General features: G+C 39.0%; 1 protein-coding gene across 28 annotated transcripts in view; it reads right to left on the bottom strand.

The window, feature by feature from the left end:
• DLG2 (discs large MAGUK scaffold protein 2) overlaps window positions 1-21270 on the bottom strand; it is a 1000200-nt gene that overhangs the window by 412408 nt on the left and 566522 nt on the right. For 5 of the 28 annotated variants that reach the window (XM_048294448.1, XM_048294450.1, XM_048294455.1 and 2 more), the window contains exon 1: window positions 11598-11930. The exons of the other annotated variants lie outside the window; for them this stretch is intronic. In XM_048294448.1, coding sequence (XP_048150405.1) covers window positions 11598-11915 — 318 coding nt within the window. In that variant the 5' untranslated portion in view covers window positions 11916-11930. Of the gene's footprint in view, window positions 1-11597; window positions 11931-21270 lie in introns of those variants that run through there. 28 annotated transcript variants of the gene reach the window in all.

Raw genomic sequence — 21270 nt, 5'->3', positions numbered from 1 at the left:
ACTTAATGACTTTTTCTGCCGTTGCTTTGCTCTTACATTTTCAGTATTTTCTCCTCTTCCTCCAAGTTTACCAATTCAGTAGTACAAGAACTGGTTAAACTGTGTTGACCAGCCCAGTACAACATCCCAGCAATAAGGTCAGTTCAAACTGCTGAAAGGAACATACTCTATTGATGGAAAAGCTTGAAGCAGTGTTGGTTAAGTAATTGCTTTGTATCTCCAAGTCAGTATGTGCCTCACTCCAAGAGTATAGCCCTGCCTTCAGCTGAAATTTCTCATACATAGAACGGGCTGATGCAAACTGCCCCACTTCAACAAAGAACCCCACTACCCACTGCATCTTTCTACAGTAACAGGAAGAATCGCTAACCTCAAAAAGATGGAAATCCTATCAACATACCCAGGCTCATGGATCCAGAAAGTCATTGAGAATCCGCAGCAAGGGGACTGAGCTTGATGCTGCACCTCAAGGATGGCCACAACCAGCAAGGACCCTTAAAGGTCCAATGAGAACAGATTTCAGATACCTGTCCACATGGATGGGTTAAAACTTAGAGCCATTCAACAAATAGTGCAGGTAGGTTCAGTCTAGCTGTTGCCTGAGGACTCAGGTATGACAAAGGGGTTGAAAATTAAACCCTCCCTCTGTTCAATGTACAATCCACAAAAACATTTGTTAACTTTCCTGCCTCAGCCTTCCCAGTGTGAAATGAAATGAACGTTGACCTAACTCAGAGTTGTATCAGAAAACAAAAGAATCACAAGGCTGTTCCTTCTGAGGCACTTTAAGAAATGTCAAGACATCAGGCAGTAATGACATCTGGAGAAAACAAACAGGATCAATTTTGCTTTCATCACCTCTCCTGCCCCTGGTTGGTTGCTGAACACCAACAAATACTTCATACTGCAAAAAGAATTTCCTGACTCTTTGTAGTTTTATTATTGCTTTTTTTATTAATAAAACCAAAACCTAGCTCCTTTACCCCTCATCCCCTTGCTACCACCAAAGGTTTCTGCTGTGGCAATTCTGTTCCCTTTTGCATTTTGCTGGTTTGCCAGATTTGCTGAACTCTCAAGTGCAAGAGGTAACATGATGAAATAGAAACTGGCAGAAAGTATATTAAAGTTATTATCATCTGAGGACAAATCCTGGCAAGTGAACCACAAGAAAAAAGACTTCCATCTGGAAATCAGACAACAGCATACAGGTAAACCCAGTAATTCCACTACTGTTTTTGGCAACCATTCAAAAATATGAAAATACAGATGAGTTATGAAAAAAAATGTAGAAGTAATGGGACTCTTTAAAAAGAGGACAGAAAGGAGCAAAGGTGAGAAGGAAAACAGATACTAAATTTCAGATACTAAATGCAGTACCAACATGCATTTTGAAAGGGCATTATATAAAATGAGCAAAAGGCAACCTTTTGGTTAGATATGACAAGGGCTACCATCAGAGGACACAAGGACCAAAGAATTATGGATCTGAAGAGCTTTTTAGCTTTTGTCCATTCAGCGAAATACTTCTGCAATTCTGCATTTTCATCCACTACTAAGAGCTGATTCATTCCTTTCTGTGTTCTCCGTATGATCAACATGACGTTTTATTTCTTGGTACACAAATTAGTTTAGCTGATAGACAGCAACCAGTGCTTAAAACCAAAATAACTAGGACTGATAACCTCAATTTTCAGCACAATTTAAAATGTAATGTGTGAATTCCAGTTTTGTGCTGACTACATAGACTTAAATGCATCTCAGCTAAAAGAGAAGATCCACTGAGAATAGTGCCATGACAACTCAAAGAAAAAAGAGAACACAATATTTTTGCAAATTTATGCCTGCAGAAGTGATCAGATTGCTTCTACATTTATACTTGAAGAGGCTGAGCAAGCTAATAACTGCCCCAGAGGCAGTATATCATGACTCTGCTTAATATGTGTAGTAGATCTACATGTGGTACATTACAGAAAAAGTATGGTGCAGTCAAATCAACCCACAACAAACTGGTATTGCTCCTCTTCATACTTCTACAGGGTTTCACTTCTATAAAATCACTGAAGATTTAAATAATAATTATTAAAAATTATAATAATACTTACAGTAACTTATAAATTTTTTCAAAGTTGTTGTAAATTCTATAGGACAGTTTTTTCTGAAATGCCCAATGGGACCACAGGAACGTCATGAGGTTCCACAAGGCCAAGTTTCAAGGTCCCATACCTGGGTCAGGGTAACCACTGATATCAATACTGATGCCTTAGATCTTGACCTTTGTGTTTTTCAAATCCTGTACTGCTTAGAGTGTAACTCTGAAGTTTCTTGTGGCCTGTTGGTTTCTGCTCTCTCAGGCTGAGTAGACATAACAAAGCCTCTCCAGGCTTACACTCCAAGGTCACCCAGACCGTCCTAGGCCCAAAAAATACAATTCAGAGAGCTTCTAAGGGGTGCAAGCGGAGGGGAAATTACATCATTAAGTGAAGCCTTAATTGGAGAATTAACCCTGATATGCAAATGAACCAGAACTCGTGACCTGTCATCCACCTTGGGGTCCATTTTGGCAATAGCCTGTGACTCCCAGGGTGTACCTTTGAAGGCCTTTCAAATAAATACCTATTTTATTCTTTTACCCCTGTCCAGCCGCTGTATCTAGGAGGCCTCTTAAGGCATCAATACAGTCCAGGGGATGAAATGGATGAAAAGCAGCTCTGACAACCAGGATTTGGAGGAACTGGTGGATGAAAGGTTGAACACGACTGGCAATGCACGCTTGCAGGCCAGAAAGACAACTGTATCCTGGGCTGCATCCAAAGAAGCTGTTAGAGAGCATCCAAAGGAGGGCCACGAGGAGGGTGAACAGCCTTGAGGGGAAGTCACATGAGGAGCAGCTGAGGTCCCTTGGTCTGTTCTGGAGAAGACTGAGGGGAGACCTCATTGTGGTCTACAGCTTCCTTATGAGGGAAAGAGGAGGGGCAGGCACTGCTCTCTGTGGTGACCAGTGACAGAAGCTGAGGGAACGGCATGAAGCTGTGTCACAGCAGGTTTCGGTCACAGATTAGGAAAATGTTCTTCATCCAGAGGGTGGTTGGGCACTAGAACAGGCTCCCCAGGGAATGGGTCACAGCACCAAGCCTGACAGAGTTCACAGAGCATTTGGACAACACTCTCAGGCACATGGCAGCATTCTTAAGCCAGTCCCATGCAGCACCTGCCTCTACATTTTTGCCTGAGCTGGTGGTATAAAGACCGCTCAGAACACAGAAGTAAATGTGGCAGCATGAGCCCCAGACTGAATAGGAGACCGAGGTTCTGATATTTCTACTACCTTCTTACTGAATATGTAGATAAAAATTAGGTTGGTTTTTTTTCTTCCAAAATGTCATTTGGCCGTTCGATCCTGTGTGCCCAGCTGCAGTCTCACAGAGTGTGACAAGTAACTTCTATACTCTTGACTGCAAGACAGATAGATTTTGATAGAACCCAGATGTGTCTGCTGAGCAGAAAGTGAAAACAGAAAGGCAACAAGTTGTCTCTAAAACTCTCCATTTCTTAAGTGAAACATTATTATTTCTGAATTCTTGGAGGCAGAAATGAGCTTGATACAGTTTCTGCGCTTAGCACAGGGAGGTCCCTGAGCACTGTCATACTGTCAAAACCAAACTGCACACACCAGATTGCACATTAGTGTGACTACCTTTGGAAGAGGCAGCTGTGCTGGGTCATGACCCTTGTCACATGCTTCTGCTCTCAGCCTTGTGCGGGCACTAGAAGCTGTGCTAGTGGAGATCAACTGGGCCATGAAACAGGTCTCTCAAACATTTTCTCCCCTCCCCCCACCCCCCCCCCCCAAAGTAGGTTCTGCTGAATGAAGAAAAGTAAAAACAGAGCTTAGGCCTTACATGTTCAATGAATGTGATCAGCTCTCAGGTAAGTAATGGCCACAACATGAAACTTGGACAAACCAGCACATGGATAAATAGTAATTCCTATTCCCATGATCATGAATGCAAGAAATAGCAGTTCAGTATGGAGGAAATATTTATCGGAATTTAAAAGAAAAACAAAGGTAAACAAGGAATTTTAAAAGCATAAAAAAAAGTGTTAAAAGCCTCAGTTTAACTGATTTCATACCTGGGTGCAGCGTAGCTGCTCTGGGAGGGCAGCTACAGGAATCCTGAGACACTACTCCATTCTGCTCTCATTTGAAATACATAACGAAAAACATTTGTCTGATGTTCTGTTTGACCAATTATATGAACAATTTCAGATGCTGAAGGAACCTGCTTCTCCTTGTACAAATACTTAATCAGAAAGGCAAAAACCTGTATTAAAAGTACAACATATCCAAACCAAAACCAGCTGTCATTTTGCTAAATTGGATTTTGCACTGCATTCTTGCTGGATCCTGTGACTTAAAAGAAAGCTCATATCAGAATTGGAATTTACAAAAATGATTATTTTGTTTTTCTGATATTTGATTTAGATATTACAGAACCTCTGTTTTCAATACATTAAGAATGCCTTTTCAATCCCTGTATTTCTAACTCTCAAAATGATGGGAGATTTTGAAATTAGGTGACTATTGAGACAATTCTTCTGATTAACTATAGTAATTTATAAAAAATACTTACAGAAAAAGGTAAATGAATATATGTTATTTAATTTAGAAACACAATTGTAATAATCTAAAGCTTATTTCAAAGCAAACATAGTTCTTAAAAGCAAAGTAATTGAGTCCATATTCCCTTCTTGACTTTTTTGGCTTTAGTTTTATTATCCTTCATCCAAAAGTCACATGCAGACATTGGGAAACAGAGAGCTAAATTGGCAAACTCTGTAAATCTTGTCATTACTATAACCAGAAACTCCCTTTAGGTTTTTTTGGGGTTTTGTTTGGGCTCTTTTTGTGGCAAAGTCTGATATTTTCATATCCCAGAATAGTAGAGAGAGACATTTCCAAAAGAGAAATCAATTTTCAGGTTGTGTCTTCAAGTCACGCCAATATAGCTGAGACAAATTCTATCTCAGTCTGAGCCATTGCTCTGTGTCCAGCTATAAGCTGTCATGCCTCACCCTCCACTTCTTTTGTTTTGATTAGACCAAAGCCATCTTGCTGAGTTGCTGTAAAGGGCTTGCATCTTCGAATGCCCAATTTAAATGTAGTGGAACATTATACACGAAGCCAAACTAGGGTTATCAGTCCTTATTCCTAATCATTTTATGCAAACCATACGGCAACCATTTCGGGGTTTTTTTCCTTTCAGTCCAGAGAGCATCCAGTTTATCAATCCTGTTGACATGACACAAAAGAGTTCCAGAACCTATAACCTCATGAACCAGTCCAAGAGACAGGAAGACTAAAATCATATTACGTGGCCTGTGCCATCAGAGTACTACAGGAAAGATGAAAGACTTTCCTGTGTTCTAAGTTCCTGTGGTAGCAAAGATCTACTTCGGTGAAAATGCCTGGATAGTTCTAGGAGTGGATTACAAGGCAGAATATAGAAAAAGTGCAGGAAAAATAAAAGGTTTTGAATCCCTTTGGGTTCTACAAGTCTGGCCCTAAAGAAATGCCCCTCTGTTCTCAAATACGATGAACAGTTTATCCATGGGGGAATAAACATGGCAAGTATTAGAGAAAACTATGAATAGCAGAAGGACTATCAGAACACTTGTGCACTTTTGGCTGATTACCAATGCTACAAAAAAATCTCAGTCCAAACCTTACAATTCTCTTTCTATGTCTCCTTTCATCCCCCTCTGAAAATCCCAGTAACCAAATTACATATCAAGGGGAGAAAATGTTCTTGGTTTTTTGGGACATCTAGGAGGAGAAACTTTGAAACATGGGTTTAAATAAATACAATTCTAAACATGGTGCAACAAATGCAAATTAGGCATTAAGATATTTATGAGTGAACAATCAGCAGGAGCCAAAAAATGTGTAATTAAACTATAAATCATTACTATCATTGGTAAGTACAGTACATAGTACATCCATTTCTGTATTTAAAGGAAAATATATGGAACACCTTGCACCCAAATACTGTCATGATCTGTGTAATCATGCCTATTTCTTAAATTTCTTTGCTAACACTTAATATATAGGTATTATCAAAACTATTAACACTGATAAAGACCTGGTACATTAATAGAAGGAGACAGAATATTATACAACAGATAAAAGAATATCCACTTTTCTTTTACTACCAGCAGCCTTCGCAAAGCAATGCTACATTGTCAATCAAGGCAGGGATTGCTGAATTACCTCTCATGAGATGGTGGAAAATCTGGAGTGACTGACATATCTCCAGGTTCCTGAATCTGAAGACCACAAAGCCTCATTACTAACACTAGTGTTTTCTTTTTCCCTTTCTGTATAACAAAAAACCAACCAACCAACCAACTCAAACCAAAACCACCCAAAAATGGGACTTCCAAGTTTAGAGAGAAAGTCCTACCATGGCCTCAGCACACTTAGTTTCTGGAGTTTCTGGCCTTTTCATTGCATACCATTCAGATTGGAGTTACATGAACAACCATTACACTAAGGACACATATTTCCAAACAATTACAGAATCATAGAATCACTGAGGTTGGAAAAGACCTCTGAGATCACTGAGTCTAACCATTAACCTAGTACCGCCAAACCCACCACCAGAGCATGTCCCTAAGCAACACATCTACAAGCCTTTTAAATACCTCCAGGGATGGTGACTCCACCACTTCCATGGGAAGGCCTAACTTCCATGTTACTTCTGACCAGAACTGCTCCCTACATGACTAAAGGAAATTGCTGCCCTCTACAGGCTATGCTTTGATCTCCTTTTCATGCCAAACATAACTGCTATGAATTCAGTAGTAACTGTGATTTCCTGGTTTTGGTAGAAGAAATAGGTTAAACATGGATGAAAAAATCAAAGTTTTCTAAAACAGCTGTCCTGGGAGAGAATCAGATCTGAATGCTACTCAGAATGGCGCAGACTCATCAAAGTCCTCTGTCAGTAAGAGGGACTAGATACAGGAATGGCTAGAACAATAGCACTCATCTTCAAAAGAATACGTTAACAGCTTTTGTATTTCTGCATCTGTACATCTTTTACATGGCAGCTGCACAGATTGCTGACAATGTTTCAATGACCTCACTTCTATGAATGCACCTTGAGGAACAATCCAAGACAAGATCCTGAATTAAGAGCTGTCATCTAAATCTACTGATAAGTGCATACCACCCTGAGAATGGGATATGAACTTCTTCCCCATGAAAAATTGCCCAGCTACTCCTATCGAAACTTTAATTCAATTTATACCATCTAGCATATCGCCTTGAAGATTAAAAAGAAAAAAAAAAGTTTAAAAGCCAATTATTGCTGTTTATTTGCTGTTTAACTGCTATTTTACTAGCACTTGAACACACTAGATTAGACTGAAAAGCTTTCCCTTAGCTAACTAAAATAGCTTGATGTAACTTTATAGCCGGGAGGGACTTGCCAGAAGAACGGCCAGATGCACGTGGCAATCTGTGAACTGAAAGGAGTGATCTAAGCTTTCAGAAACACAACCCATGACAAATCATTTCTTCATGCTGCTGGGAGAGCCAGTATCTCTTGGAGTAGACCTTCTGCATTAGTACTGAGGCGGAATGCCTTGAAGAAAGCTCCCACCTCATCCTGCCATGCAAAGAGCTCTCAAATGAAATACTGGACTTTCAGCACTAGCGCAAACGGCCTCCAAACACAAAAGACCATTCTCAGTGGATCCTTCAGAATCTGGCTGCTCACTGCCCTTTTAAAGCCATGCCACATCTATACCCTAGGGTTTAGCTTGCAAGCCTCTACGAGGTAACAAAACACAACAGTGAAGCTATTTCTTCTAAAAGACACTGAGTACAAAAAATCTTTTCAGATATTGATTGTAAAAAACCCCAAAACACCAAAAAAGTCAAAGATGGCATTGACAGTAAACTATTCAAAAATAGGTGAACATTTACACTTCCATGAAAGTTTTCAAAACAAAACTGCACAAAAACATGCACTTTTGCAGATGACACATCCAGGACACTATCTGCTATGAGATGATTTTCTTTGAGAACATTTCAAAATAGAGGGCCAAAAATTTTACAGCAAATAGATTTAGCTAAATTTCAGTGGAGTCCAATATTGTCTTCTGAACTTGGAAACAGCCAAAGATGGAAATCTACTTCTAAACCTTCCTTCCCCTTCAAAAGGATAATCTTGAGCTCTAGAAATCTGAAAACTCAAACTGGGAAAGTGTTTAGAGGAGGATCTCTTTCATACAGACCACACAAAGTAAAATTTATACTTTGGACTTCCTAAAACAAGAACAGCAACACAAACTCTGCAATTTCCTCTTCAATATACAATCAGGGCAATACAGATCCTATCCCTCTGTCCTTTCTACACAACGAATGTGTTCATTGCACACCTTCAGCTACACATATATTTCTAATCTAAGTAATTGGTGGATTGCATGTGCCAGCAAACTAGAGGTGCCTATAGGGAAAGTCCATCCAATGTTACAAACCACATCCCATGTTAGAATGACCCATGGAAAATACCAGGCCACCTCCGTGCCTCTGCAAAGCCCTCTTCCACCCTCAAATTTTGCTCAATTTCTCACAGCATAACAGTGATCTGAAGTATGAAATCCCTGAGTGAATCACACAAATTATACAATTCCATGGTACTAATGGTGCTAGAGATACCCAGTGCACTGCAGAGACAAAAAATATTTTCAAGCAACAGGGACATTTAAAACTTGTCTATTAACTTACTTTTCTTCTTAGTTTTCCCCCCACCCCTTTTTCTTTTAAATAAAGAAACAGAACTGTAAATGTGTTTGTCAAAAAAGGAATGGAAGTTAAAGGCCAAATTAAGTCTTGGAATCAAATTTCCATGTAAACATGATTTCAACTCACCTTCAAAATTAGGGGGGTTTTGGTTGGTTTTGGTTTTTTTGTGGTGTTTTTTGTAATTCAAACTTAATTTCTATTCAGATACAAAGAGAACAGTTTTGTACCCACAACTCAACATGACACTATGAGCAAACACAAACATGCAAGCCAGCAAAGCAGAATTTCTAAGACAGTTGAAATATCAATAATACCAGAGTGCCACTCTTTGCTCTGGCATGCTAAAGAAGAAACTGGTAAAGAAAATGGAGCCGTGTACTTCTCAATAGAATCAACATTTTTGTCAGAATCAAGATGCTGAAGTACACATTATTAACAGCTGTCTAGTACACACCCTAGGAATGAAGGACATGTGCACTTAATTTGGTACTATAGTACTAAATCAAGAAGCAGTTTCACAAGGTGTTATGTCTTTCCTAAGTCTGAAGAAAGTAGTCTCTCCCAAAAGAAGTCAAGCAGAAGAAAAATCTGCTCAGAACTTTATGGAATAAAACACTCCACACCTTGGAAGCTGCCAGTGTCTTACTTATTTTCACATTTACACATAAGCTGGACATATAAAATAAATTCTCCATTTTTAAAAAAAATTCTTTAGGATAGCAAATATAACTGTTCCGCTACATCTCTTTATTTTAGCAAGAAAGAAAGATTTCCCCATTGACATGGCCCTCAAAAAATATCACTGGCTTCAACCTGTATCCCCAAACTAAGGAGACGTATTAAGGGCAGCTCTCTAATGTTTTCTCATACTGTTTCTATGCAATACCATTGATAAAATGATTGTCTAGGTGTATGCACACACAACAATACATGTACACACACACACAAACAAATGTACACACACTCCTCCCTTCCTGCCCGTACTTTACATGGCACTTACTTTGCACAGAGCAAAAGACATAGTTTGTTTTAAGTAATAATCTCTCAACTCTACTGCACTGAAACCACCAAGTATTTGTCCAAGTACATCAGTCCACCCCTAGACACGTTGACAAACTCATTACAGACACAACCAAGAAAGGGACCTTCCTAAACAGAATAAGGTAGTTGGCATTCAGAACATACAGTAAAGAAAGATTCCAGAGCAAAGTTCTACATTAAATATAAGAAGTACAAAAACCTGAATAATTCCACATTATCTAAACACATGAGGATGTGAACACAAAGGTATTAAAAATACTGAAATAACTTGACAATACATCTATAACACAAATATTTAAGTAATCTTAGAAGGGCCTTTTACTTTTTTTAATAATGCTCCTACATTTTCTCTTTATAAATTCTTTACCTTTGAAAACCAAGGAGCTCTTTTCTTGAAGGTATTTTTTTCCCTTCAAGATTTTTCCAAATCAAAAATCCTCAGAGCCCAAGAAAATAGTTAGAGCTTTTTATAATTCAAATTAGAAAAAAGTCTAATTCAATGCTTTATATATTATTTTAACATTGGCTTTATTCCAGCATAAATAGCTGTATGTGCTTTGTATATGAAAGAACATATATAAAATACATTGTAGTCACATGCAATATTTCGGTCACTCAAAAATATAACCGACAGCTTAGTTTTTCCATTTCATACTAGATTTGAGGGAAAAAAAAAAAAAAGAAGCTTTTTTTATAGAACAATCACTTTCAGTCAACAGAGCATCTCTTTTTTAGACCATAAGACAAAATACAGCTACACTATCTGACAATCCTTTGCCTTATTGCTTTTCTGTACAGTGAAAATATATTAAAACCATTTCCATGAAAGAATTGATGTAATCTCTAGAGAGAGTGCACATGTTCAGCGTGGGCTAAGGCTAGTTAACCTCTAATGTATACTGTATCAGTAAGTAAAGATATATTTGAAAAACTTATTTCAACAATACATTCTGCCTTTTTTATTGTGAAATGCTGACAAAAGCATTTGATGTTGCCATGAGAGAAAGCTTTTGAATAAGCTGGAAGTTTTCTAAGTGAGACATCAAAACATGAATCAGTGGAAGTCGTTTTAATGCTTTTTTAATATTAACCACACTATGAGTGTCACTGAGATTTCTATTTCACAGTGCCGGGTTTCAGTCTAATTGCTTACAGGTAACTGCACACATCATAGACACTGCTTGGTTTATATTTGAAAATACACTGCCCTGCCATTAAATAAAAATCTATAGATTCGTGAAAGCTAAAGAGCTATTTCATATTTATTAAGGATTTCAACTACATTTGAAGTTCCAAAGAGGAGAAACAGGTCACACTTTCTCTTATCAGTAAACCTAACACTCCTCGCCCATGTTGTCTCTTAAAATATAATTTTAACTTAATGCAATGTTTGAAAACAAACTGTTTACAGAAGCTCACAAAATACATTACACATGGGAGACAAACACGTTAGTTCTATACAGCACAATGGAATAGGAAGTCTGCAGAACGTGGAGGCACAAACCAAAACATTTTAACAAGGAAACCTTTCCAAGAACAGCCCACAATTTTCATAGGCAACAGAGAAGCAATATTCAAACACAGAGATGACCACCCAACAGCTTGCCCTCGCACACAGAATTTCCAGAATAAACCACTAAACACACGTCAAGACACATCACAAAAAGTTGTCGACACCACCAAACCTCACTTTCTTTCCCTGGAGCATCCTCTAAGTCGCCTGGAGAGTGAAGAATCAGCTCACCTGCACGGGGGGGGCCCAGCCGTGGACACAGGCGCACTCTGACCACCACTGCCCCGGGCTGCCCTGGGGCTTGGCTGGGGATCTGGGGGGGCTCTTCCGCACCGTGTCCCACAAAGGGACCAGCTTGCCCCTGACCTGGCCGGCACCCGCAGGTCCCCAGGAGGGCAGCGCCTGAGCGCTGTGCTGGAGGCCCGGTGGATGCTGGTGCCAGCGGCAGGCGCAGTGGGCATCCCTGGCGGCGGGGGGCACATTCCTGCCGCCGTCCGAGCCCTCGGCGCCCCTGCCACAGCTGTGCTGCCTGGGAAGGTGCGCGTGCATGGCGCACCCGGGGCTCGCCCTGGCCACTGGGCATGGACGCGCTGCCGGCGGCGGGGGCGAGGCGCGGCGGCGGGGCCCGGCCAGCCCGCGGGCAGCGCTGGCTAGCGGCGGGGCAGCGCGGGCTAGCGGCGGGGCATGGCGGCGGCCGGGGCCGGGGCTGGCGGGGGCCGCTGCCCAGCAGCCCCGTGTCAATACCGGACTCCACTCGCGCAGCCACTTGACAGCATCCCCGCTGCAGGCAGAAGCAATCAATGCTCTGCGTGGCTGGGACGCACGCCTGCATCCCTTTCTGGATGACAAACCACGGTAAAGGGGGGAAAAAAAAATCCGACAACCAACAAAAAGCACTCTTGCAATTTTCAGGAAGATTTAGTCATTTCCTAGCCGACCCTGACACAAGTCACAGGTACCCTGCTGAAGCACGTTTTACATGCAAAGGGCTTGCTTGTGGAAATAGCATCTAGACAAAGTACTGAAAAAGATACTCCTTTACCAATGATCCCAACAGATGCGGGAGTGGTTTTTTCCCTGCATGCCTGAAAAGACCTTGTCAACAAAATTGCATCAGAAGATGCAAATGACAAGTCCAGGAAGAATGTTATCTGCCCTAAATGCTAAACCACAGCATGAACGTCGGTATGTGCTAATGTGCACAGGCTGATGTGCACAAACGCAGCAGAGAGAGCAAGAGGCTGAATTTAAAAATAAAGCCAAAAAGACATATGCCAGAAATTAATGGCTCTCCAGCATCCTATATATGTAAATTTGAATATATTTTGTTATGTGTAAGGTCCTCAAGATTCTGATTGATATCTCATTTTCTCCTCTGTTTTTCACCCCTTAAAATTTCTTTGGTGCTTGCCAATAACTTTCTGTACAGAGTTTTCTGTAAATCCTCTCTTGGGATTTCCTTACTACTACAATCTCTTTTCCTTAATTTCTCCTGAATTCTTTCTTTGCAAGTATTTTCTTTTATTTCTTATAGAAGTGACAGGTGTGTAAAGTGAATAATTCTGGGCTGATTGTTGCGAGCACCTTGAGATGTTTAGGGGTATTCTCCAGTCTCAGGTACCTAAGTCCTTAGGCCCATAAGACACTCATTGGATCCTGGACTCATATATGTGTGTATTTTTTTTAGATTTTCTTTTAACTTAAGCATATCTCAGCTACATTTAGCAATAGAAAATAAAAAATGTATTTCTAAAAACATATGCAAGACTCCCTAGCAATACTTTTATGTCTGTTGGTGTTCAGTTAGGATTCAAGTATACATAAAAATTAAAATGAATTTGTAATATACATAATTTTACTATTACAACATCTAAAATGAATTTGTCTAAAGGCAAAGAGACAACTATGACTATCTGAAAATATGTTTTTAAGTGAGATAAATGCGTTTTTACAAATGCTTTGAGGCAAGAAAACTTGATTCAGTTATTTAATTCCTCCTGCATAGCTAACCTAAAATTCCTCAAAACTTAGACACTGCTAAAAGGCATAACAATAAACCCTGGCAGTAATTCTTGATTAAAAAAATTAATAAATTATGGCAATGTTCTAACAGTGGAGAAAATATTTTGACAACACTGTAGTTCAAAATGCTGCGTGTGAAGCTCACATCAGTTTTAGCTGTGTTTTCATTCAAGGTGCTTGTCCCAGCTGTACTAAACTGATGTGATATTGCAAGGTTTATTCAGAACTTCACTGAACAGCCAAAATCGTACAAGATATACTCTCACGTAACAGAAACCCAACTGCAAGAACCCACAGAGCTTGGCACAGAGTTAAGGTCACTTCATGTTTGAAAAAGAAATACTAATGCACTTCTGAATTGCAACCACAGATGTGGAAGCCAGCACTTAAAAATCTGAGCTAAGGGAGTTTACAAGGTAATCATTGCAACATGTAAAGTAACTGTAAAGTTACATAACACTGAATCCATCTTTTGCAGTTTTAGTCAAGCATAAGAAGTGAAGGTGTGCGAGCTGCCCAGAAAGCTGCTTTCCTCCAGTGCTCAAGGGAAATTCAAACCTGAGCACCTAAAAACTTGTCTACCAGAAGATACTTCAAGTCATTGCTACACCATTTGACACCACTGAGCATAGCTTAGAAGTGTTGGGTAGATTCAGGGTATTTCATACTCAAAAAATTAGTAAAGAAAAAAATTCCTACAAATAAATTTTATTACTGGCAACACTTTTTTTTAAAGGTTGTCACTGCCTATGTGAGACAAAAACACTTGAATATGGGATGCATATGTGCGACTAATTGCCGGACAACATGGTAAGATGGATTCAAAAGATAATGCAATTTCATCCGCTGTAATTGAACCATTGTGTTAGAGAGGATGGCACGCACCTCTGGATGAACTTGGATCAACACATGGCTCAAATCCACATGCCCAACTGTCATCCTAATTTGATAGTAACTGGTGCACAAAGCAAAACTAAATATTGTACAATATACTGTGTGAACTGAGTTTGACCCAATACTGTTGTGGAAAAATCTCACTAATTTTCTTTTTAAAATATTAAGTAGGCATGACGAAATGGAGCAAATAGATTTAGCTGATATTGTACCAGCACAAATAACTGTAACTGGATTACAGCAATGTTGGACATACACCAAAAATAAATGCTGAGAATAGTTTGCTTCAGGCAAAAATGTGCATATGGGAAAGAAAAAGTGCATATGGGAAACAAAAAATATTAATAGAGTTCTGAAGGGGAAGCTAGAATCATGGGCAAAGGTGATTTAGATGTAGTAACAGATTTTTCCCTCCAACCAAGAATGCAATGTTATGCAACTATAAAAAAAAAAAAAAACCAGATTAAAAGAAGAATAAAAGAAGAGTAATAAATGTGGACTGGACAAACTTATGAGAGATCCTAAACGTCCATAAATACTTTTCTTGAAGGAAAAATATTGTGAGCAGTTACTAACACAATAGCAAAACTACTGAAATAAGGCAATTTGCAAGTTTTTTGTTTGGTTGGTTGGTTACTGAAATGCAATCTTGTATAGAAATAATATTCTCAGTGGTGGCGTGGGCTAGAAGGAATGGTTGTGATTAGTCCAAGATTAGGCCAGGAGCCAACTGATCTGGCATAACTCACTGTTATCATAGGGTACCTAGGAAATCTTGGACAAACAATTTGATTTCCATAACTATTCATATGTAAAATGAAAAAGAAAAAAACATTTCATTTAATGAAACTAGAACATAAGGGGTGGGGAAAGACACAGCTGAAAAAAACAACACAGCTTCTATTTCAGGTCTGTCTACACTTCTTTTCTTCTAGGTATTCAAGGCAAGAAGCATGAAGGACTACAACACCAAGAATAAAACAGTAGAAGGAGAAAAATATGATAGAATATAGCTATTTTAAAAAAATCACCATTAAGGATATTTCGTTGGAAATCTATCAGTAATTTTCAAGTGTAATATTTTGCATATTTAAAAAAAAAAAAAAAAAAAAGTATGATCCCCATACCCTTTAAACAACAGGATGGGTCTCAATCTTAGAGGTTTTGCAGAAAAATACCAGCACAGTGCAGAAAAATACCACACAGCTGTCTGCACAATGTATCTGGCTGCATGATCAAGAGCATGTTCTTTTCATTTTTATCAGAGGCTAGAAAAGCTTAAGGAGCTACAAACATATCCATTTTCAGTGTTAGCTGCATGTCCTAGGGTTAGCATAAGGACAATCATTTAGAAATCAAGATCCAATGAAAGAGAAAAATGACAAGGGTTTGGAAGGGAACTATATCAAGAGAAGAAAACAACCCTCAGCTGGGAATATTAAGTCACAGTCAATCACGTCAAAGCTGGTGGAGAACTGCACAGCAGGTTTACCAATTTCACATCCAACTGAATCAAAGAAACATAAAATTTCTGTGGAATGAAATACGAGAGCATTTCCATGCCAATGCAGGAACTTCCCTTACTGGACCTGCTATTTTCAGGTAGAGGTGTTGTGCTGGATTCAGCTGGAATAGAGGCAATTTTCTTCACAGTGGCTGGTTTGGGGCTGTGTTTTGGATTTGTGCTGAACACAGGGCTGATAATTTAGAGATGTGTTTGTTATTGCTGAGCAGGGCTTACAGAGAGCCAAGGCCTTTTCTCCTCCTCGTACTGCCACGCTGGCAAGGGGGCTGGGGATGCACCTATTTAAGACAGGTGGTTTTTGATTTAGAAAAAGAAATTCAACTATGCTGGGTCTCCATTCAGATAGCAAGGTAAGCAGAAAAGTACACCACAAATACCCAGCATGCGTTCATTGAAAAAGTTAATCAGGAGTTTTATTACAGTCACATTGCATACAGATAAATGCACAGTGTGAATTGTATAAAAGAAGAAGGCAATATAATCAAGCTAGAATTTTTATTCCAATGCTGGCTATCCTTGTAGAAAATAAAAAAATGCCAATTAGCTGGCTCAGACAATCTTTTTGAGGTACAGTGCCTATTACAATATCCTCTTTCTAACTAATTACTTCCCATTAGAGTTATTTTGAAAGAGCTTGAATTTATGAGCAGACAATAAGAAATTGTTTCTTTCCGATGAAGCTATTTGTGTTATCTTCTTAATATAACTTTGAAGAGTTTGACACAGTTCTGTCACTGTCTTATTATGGGCCAGTTGTAAGCTTCCACTGCAGATGAATGGAAAGCAGAAAGATGGAATCACACATCACAGCCAAAAAAAGACAAGGTTTAGAGCATCCATTACCAAGAATTCAAGTTGCTAAGCTCCCTCTTCAGCCTTTGGAAAGCACAGACTTCACAGACTATCATGAACTTCCGAACAAAAGCAAAACCATTTGATGGAACATAACTGATTCAGTATTAAAAGAATAACAAAAATCTGTCTTGTTTCTCTACAGCCCATACATGGTCACCCTTGAGATTTTATTTCAGTTGAAAACAATATCTAAAAATATTTCCCAAGCAGAAATATCCTAGCATGTTTTTGTGAAGGAATTGCATACAGGTCAATGTGCTGTGTCTGTAAATGACAAGGACAATCCCTGAATCAAGAAAGGGTGATACAGAAGCAAGATGAATCCCTTATGGCTCTGTAATGAAAAGCGGTTTACCCATATACACAGTTGCTCTAAACTGTCTTCATTACTTGGAAGAGTAAAACCCATCTATTTATATTATTTGGAGTATCTATAACATTACATTTTATCTACAGCAAGTGACCTCAAAGGCTGGACCCATTGTTCTCTGCTTTGATACAGAAGTTTTTGAGCTTAATGCAGGATGGACAGGGTAGAATTCTAGAGTCTGTTTTGTACAGTAGGTCAAACCACCCGCAATTCTCAGGCTAGCACTGCACAAATAAATGAAAGTAAGCTAATGGCTAAGGTAAAAAGTAGTTTCTCTGTATAAATTGATGTAAACACAGCCTGCTATTCATAGTTACTTAGTTTTAGGAAGAGAAAACCTAATTGTAAGGATTTTTTATTTTTTACATAAAAATCCAAGAAAGAAACTCTCGGTTACAAGACACATGAATTCTCCTGGAACCACTTGCTGTATGAGGAAAATAATCTGTTCTATATAGCAGGACCACAAGGAAAGCACATTAGATTCTGAAGGAAAAAGTTACTAACTAGAGCAGAGTGGAGGTGGGGGAGAGAATCCCCTTCCTCTCCCTGCTGGCCACACCGCTTTGGATGCAGCCCAGGACATGGTTGGCTTTCTGGGTTGTGAGTGCACATTGCTGGGACATACTGAGCTTCTCATCAACCAGCACCCCTGAATATTTCTCCTCAGGACTGCTCTCAGTCCCAATTCTCCTCCCAGCCTGTATTGATTCTTGGGATTGTCACAACCCAGGTGCAGGACCTTTCACTTGGTCTTGATGAACTTCAGGAATGTACAGGCCCACTGCTCAATCCTGTCAAGATCCCTCTGGCAACCCTTCCCTCCAGCATGACTACCACACCACACAGAGCTTGGAGTCATCAGCAAACTTGCTGAGGGTGCACTTGAATCCTCTGGCCACGTCACCAACAAAGATGGTGCTAAAGACTGACCCTTGAAGACACCACTTGTCACTGCTCTCCACTTGGACATTGAGCCATTGACCACAACTGAGTGTGACGTGCCAATCAACTCCTCAGCCAGCAAGTGGTTCATCTGTCAAGCCTAAATCTCTCCAGTTTAGAGACAAGGTTATAGGATATAAGAATATAGGGTAGAAGACAAGGTTGATTTCATAGAACTATGATCTGCATTCGTAAAGGAGATGTAAGAGCAAATCAAAGAACAATTGAGTAGTCATGTACTGAAAATTCATATTGCAAGGTTTTGTTTTGCTTTGCATCATTTATTAAAACAATTTCCAACGTTTAGCTAAAAAAAGCTGCTCTTTGGTCAAATAGATCTTGCTCTGAGAAACATTCGCCTGAGTTACTTTCAACTTCCATCTCCTTGTCTTCATCCATTTATTTCTATTCTCTAATTTTACTTCAAATCATTCTTTATCCCTCTCAGTAATCATTAATTTCAAGTGAAAGGTTCCCAGGATTTGTTAGTCTGTTTAATCAGTCTGTTAACTAGTCTCTCATAGGTCAGCTCCATCCCATATGCATTCCACTTTTTTCTTCCAACTTTATCCAGTCCAAAGAGGATTAGACCTTTGCAGGTTTGTGTGATAGCAAGCTGTTAGTGACAGGTTAGTGACCAGAACCCTATGACAAAAACAAAACAAAAACTAACAAACAAAATTACTAGCCCCTGGAATATTGATAGTACAAGTTTTTAGAAACATTCCATACATCTGGGGACTCCTTGCAAGACGATTCTTAGCAAACTATATTATTTTCCTTAATGTCCTGGAGTATGTCAGGATTAATTTAAGAGAAACTTTGTGCAATTTAAATTTTTTTTTTACATCACTTGTTACACCTTAAAACTCAATCTCTTTATCATTTAGTTAACAATATGGCTTTGACACCATACTGAGCTGTAGTATTTCTTACCCCCTTTGATCCACATTAGAATTTGTGTTCAGTTTGCTTTCACTTACATTAGATTACATCATTCCTGTGCAGATTGCAGCAATACTCCATGTCTTTTCTTCTCTGTACTGTTTCTTAGAAGTATGATGCACCGATATCTTCATTTACACAAAGGATTTCATTCTATCTACATAAGTCATTTATATGTACATGGTACTAGAATTCCATTAAAAGAATGTTAGTTATCTCAAAGAAAGAAATGGAAAAAATATTGTAAGCAATTAATACCGTAAAAAAGAAATGTTCTTCTGAAGTGCATTGTTAATTCTTGGAAATTGGTCACTGTAGATAAAGCTTAAATTGGCAGCCTTGCTGGAAGTTTGGTTATAATCTTCTATAATGTATATCTAAATATAGCTCAGGAGATGAAAATAAATAACTAAATAAACATGGATTGGATGATACCAGGAGAAATAAATAGTGCCATTGGCAGATAACTCTGGAAGAGTGGACAGCACTTTTCCTGAATTTTTGCCTCAGTACCACCAAACACAGTGCATGAGTCTTTATTAAAAATAAAACTTCATATGAATGTGAAAGTGTATTTTTAACTAGTTTATGATGACACGTTCATCTACCATTTCAATCAGACATAATTTTGTTCCCTTATGACTAATGAATGATTAGTGAATTGCTTTTATGCCAAAATAACTGTTTCTAAATATGTTCTTAAATAGATATAATGATTGCAAAAAATTACAACAGGAAAAAAAAGAGCATTTATCAACAACTGTGTTCCAGATTACTTTCAGCTCACAAATGGAGTGACTTGTGAAGGCAATACAAAAATTTTTAGATGAAGAGTTCAACGAAAATTTATCATTAGGAAGAAATAAAGAACTATTACTTATTTAGTGCTTCTAAGGAAGTATTTTGGAGTAGTGAAACTGAGCATACAGTGTTACAGTAAAAGCTGTTCTCTAGAAAGAGAGCTACTGGAGTGCTACTGAAAATAAAATTGGAGCTGGACATGAAGGGTAACAAGAAAGCTTTCCATAGATACACCAGCAACTCAAGGAAGACAAAGAGAAATGTGGAGATATAGTAACAAAGACACGGAAAAGCCTTTGTTGTGAAGTGACTTTGCTTTCTCAGTGTTTATAGGAGAGGTCTGCTCTCCAGCCTCCCTAGACCCTACGATGACCAGTAGAGTCCAGGGCTGGAAGTGCTACCCACAACGCAAGAATATGAAGCTAGAGACCACTTAAGTAAATTGGATGCATAAAAGTCCATGGAACTGGATGGGAGGCATTCCAAAAGTGCTCAGGAAGCTTGCCAACATTGTAGTGAGACCTCTCTTGTTGTTGAAAGGCTGTGGTGTCAGGAGGAGTCTTGGTAACTGAAAAATACAAATATTGCATCCAACTTCAAGAAGGTAAGAGGAGGGGTAAAAGATGGTCCTAATTTCAGTCTGTCAGATTGTTACAGAACAAATTAAAACAAAATTTTACAGTTCACAAATTGGAGGGAGCTGTTGATCTACTGATAGGCACCTCTGTCATTCATAGGAATCTTGACAGATTGGAGAAGTGCACTTGAAGAATCTTCATGAAGTTCAAGCAAGAAAATGTGAAGTCTGGCACCTTGAGAGGAATACTCTAATGCAACAGAACTGGTTGGGGACTGACTGACTGGAAGCAGGATTGCAGAGAAGAAGCTGAGGGCCTAATGGACAAGTTGAACAGGAATCAGCAGTGTGTTCTTACAGCAATTAAGGTAAACCATACAGTGGTCTGTGTTAGGAGTATAGAAAAGACATCAAGGAAAGTGACTCTTCACTTTGCTGAGTATTATGAAAACACCTCTGAAGTACTATGTCTCTTTTGGGCTACCCAGAAGAAGAGAGATGAACAAACTGAAGTGAGTCAAGTGAAGAGGGTCAGCAGGATGGAGCATGTGATGTCATTTGGGCCAAAAAAGGTGCTAAGGGGCAAATCCAGCTGACCCTCTTCTTAAATGGATGGTTACAGAAAAGCCAAACTTCAGAGCAAAAGGCAAAGGCCAATTAATACAAGCTGCAGAAATGGAAATGTGATTAGATGTTAGAGAAAATAAAATACCATGAATGTGATCAGGAGCAGGCTTCCCAGCTTATTAAAACCACTAATGCTTATAGAAGTGCTGCAAATGCTTCCTTTGCTCAACAAATGTCCCCTAGTGTAGAGCACATCTTTTGATGTTTGACTGGTCAGTCAGTCTTTGGTGTCTCTGCTTGAAACACCCAGGAAGTATAAACCACATGAGAAAATTACCTTAATGTAAATGAAGCTAATTGTTTGGTAGAAGGGAAAATTGTTTCATATTTCCAAATCTAACAA

Source organism: Corvus hawaiiensis, chromosome 2, assembly GCF_020740725.1.
Source record: "Corvus hawaiiensis isolate bCorHaw1 chromosome 2, bCorHaw1.pri.cur, whole genome shotgun sequence".
Taxonomy (NCBI): Eukaryota; Metazoa; Chordata; class Aves; order Passeriformes; family Corvidae; genus Corvus; species Corvus hawaiiensis.
The sequence above is the reverse complement of the archived record's forward strand: the minus strand, read 5'-3'. Positions and strand labels throughout refer to the sequence as shown.